The following is a 963-nucleotide window of genomic DNA, read 5'->3' as shown; positions in this document are numbered from 1 at the left end:
TTTTTAAGTATTTATGTATGTATGTGTGTGTATAAATATATATATATAGCACTGTTTGTATTCGAACCCACACCCGCGCTCACCGTCAGCCTGGGCACAGAGAACAAGCAAGAGTCTGATAAGCAACGCTCTAAAATTCGATAACCGACTGACGGGTCGACGGTTTCACCTACCTATCCATGCATACATACTCAAATACACATCGATCAACATGTGTGGATGTCTGTGTGTACCTACCCCCTTATGTCTACCTACTTAAAGCACTGTTTGTATACACCCACACCCACACAGATACACCCACACCCACCGTCAGCCTGGGCGCAGGGGACAAGAGTCTGTTAACAGACGCTCTTACCAATGAACATCGAGAACACGTCGAGGGGCTCGCGCGGTGGGTGTGGAACAAGCGGTTCCAGGCAGGTGATCAGGGCCATCTGATTGGCTTAGCCATACTTAAAGAGCTGGTTTCATTGGCTACGGGCGCTTGTGATGGCGTTGCACCAAGGTGTGTTCCGTAGCCCAAATCCTCCACGTTGTGATTGGTTTTGTTAACTCCAGGGTTTTAGGGTTTGTTCCGGAGGCCCTTTTTGGTCGAATGTAATGGATCTGTATCCCCTCAGAGCGTGTTGCGATTTTGTCTGGGTCACCATTGGTAGAGACATCATATAGGGAACGAATCAATATCTATTTTTAGTTCGCCATCGCCATTGGTGAAGATATCCCGTATGAAGCGATATGATTTGTTGATTTTAACTTAAGCGGAGCGCGCGAATGGAGTTGCGGTCATTTTGTCATCCGTCGTGCGTGTTGTACTCGCAACCCCGACCGTTCGTATCTTTTCAAACATGTCACAACATTTTGGGGTGGGCAATGGTCTATAATCTGTAAGGTTTTATCGATATATATATATATATATATATATATATATATTGTTTGTTTTGTTCTATCTCACACGGACGATTC

General features: G+C 45.2%; 1 protein-coding gene across 1 annotated transcript in view; it reads left to right on the top strand.

Annotated features, from left to right (window-relative positions):
• The window catches only part of SARC_10222 (hypothetical protein), a gene marked incomplete at both ends in the record, with an annotated part of 1,484 nt that extends 966 nt beyond the window's left edge, over positions 1 to 518 (top strand). Inside the window, one exon of the mRNA XM_014295741.1 lies at positions 292 to 518. Within this exon, the coding sequence (XP_014151216.1) occupies positions 292 to 518 (227 nt within the window). The remainder of the gene's footprint in view (positions 1 to 291) is intronic.
• Positions 519 to 963: the final 445 nt, after the last annotated feature.

Source organism: Sphaeroforma arctica, assembly GCF_001186125.1.
Source record: "Sphaeroforma arctica JP610 unplaced genomic scaffold supercont1.1175, whole genome shotgun sequence".
Classification (NCBI taxonomy): Eukaryota; class Ichthyosporea; order Ichthyophonida; genus Sphaeroforma; species Sphaeroforma arctica.
This window is presented reverse-complemented; position numbering and strand designations above follow the sequence as displayed.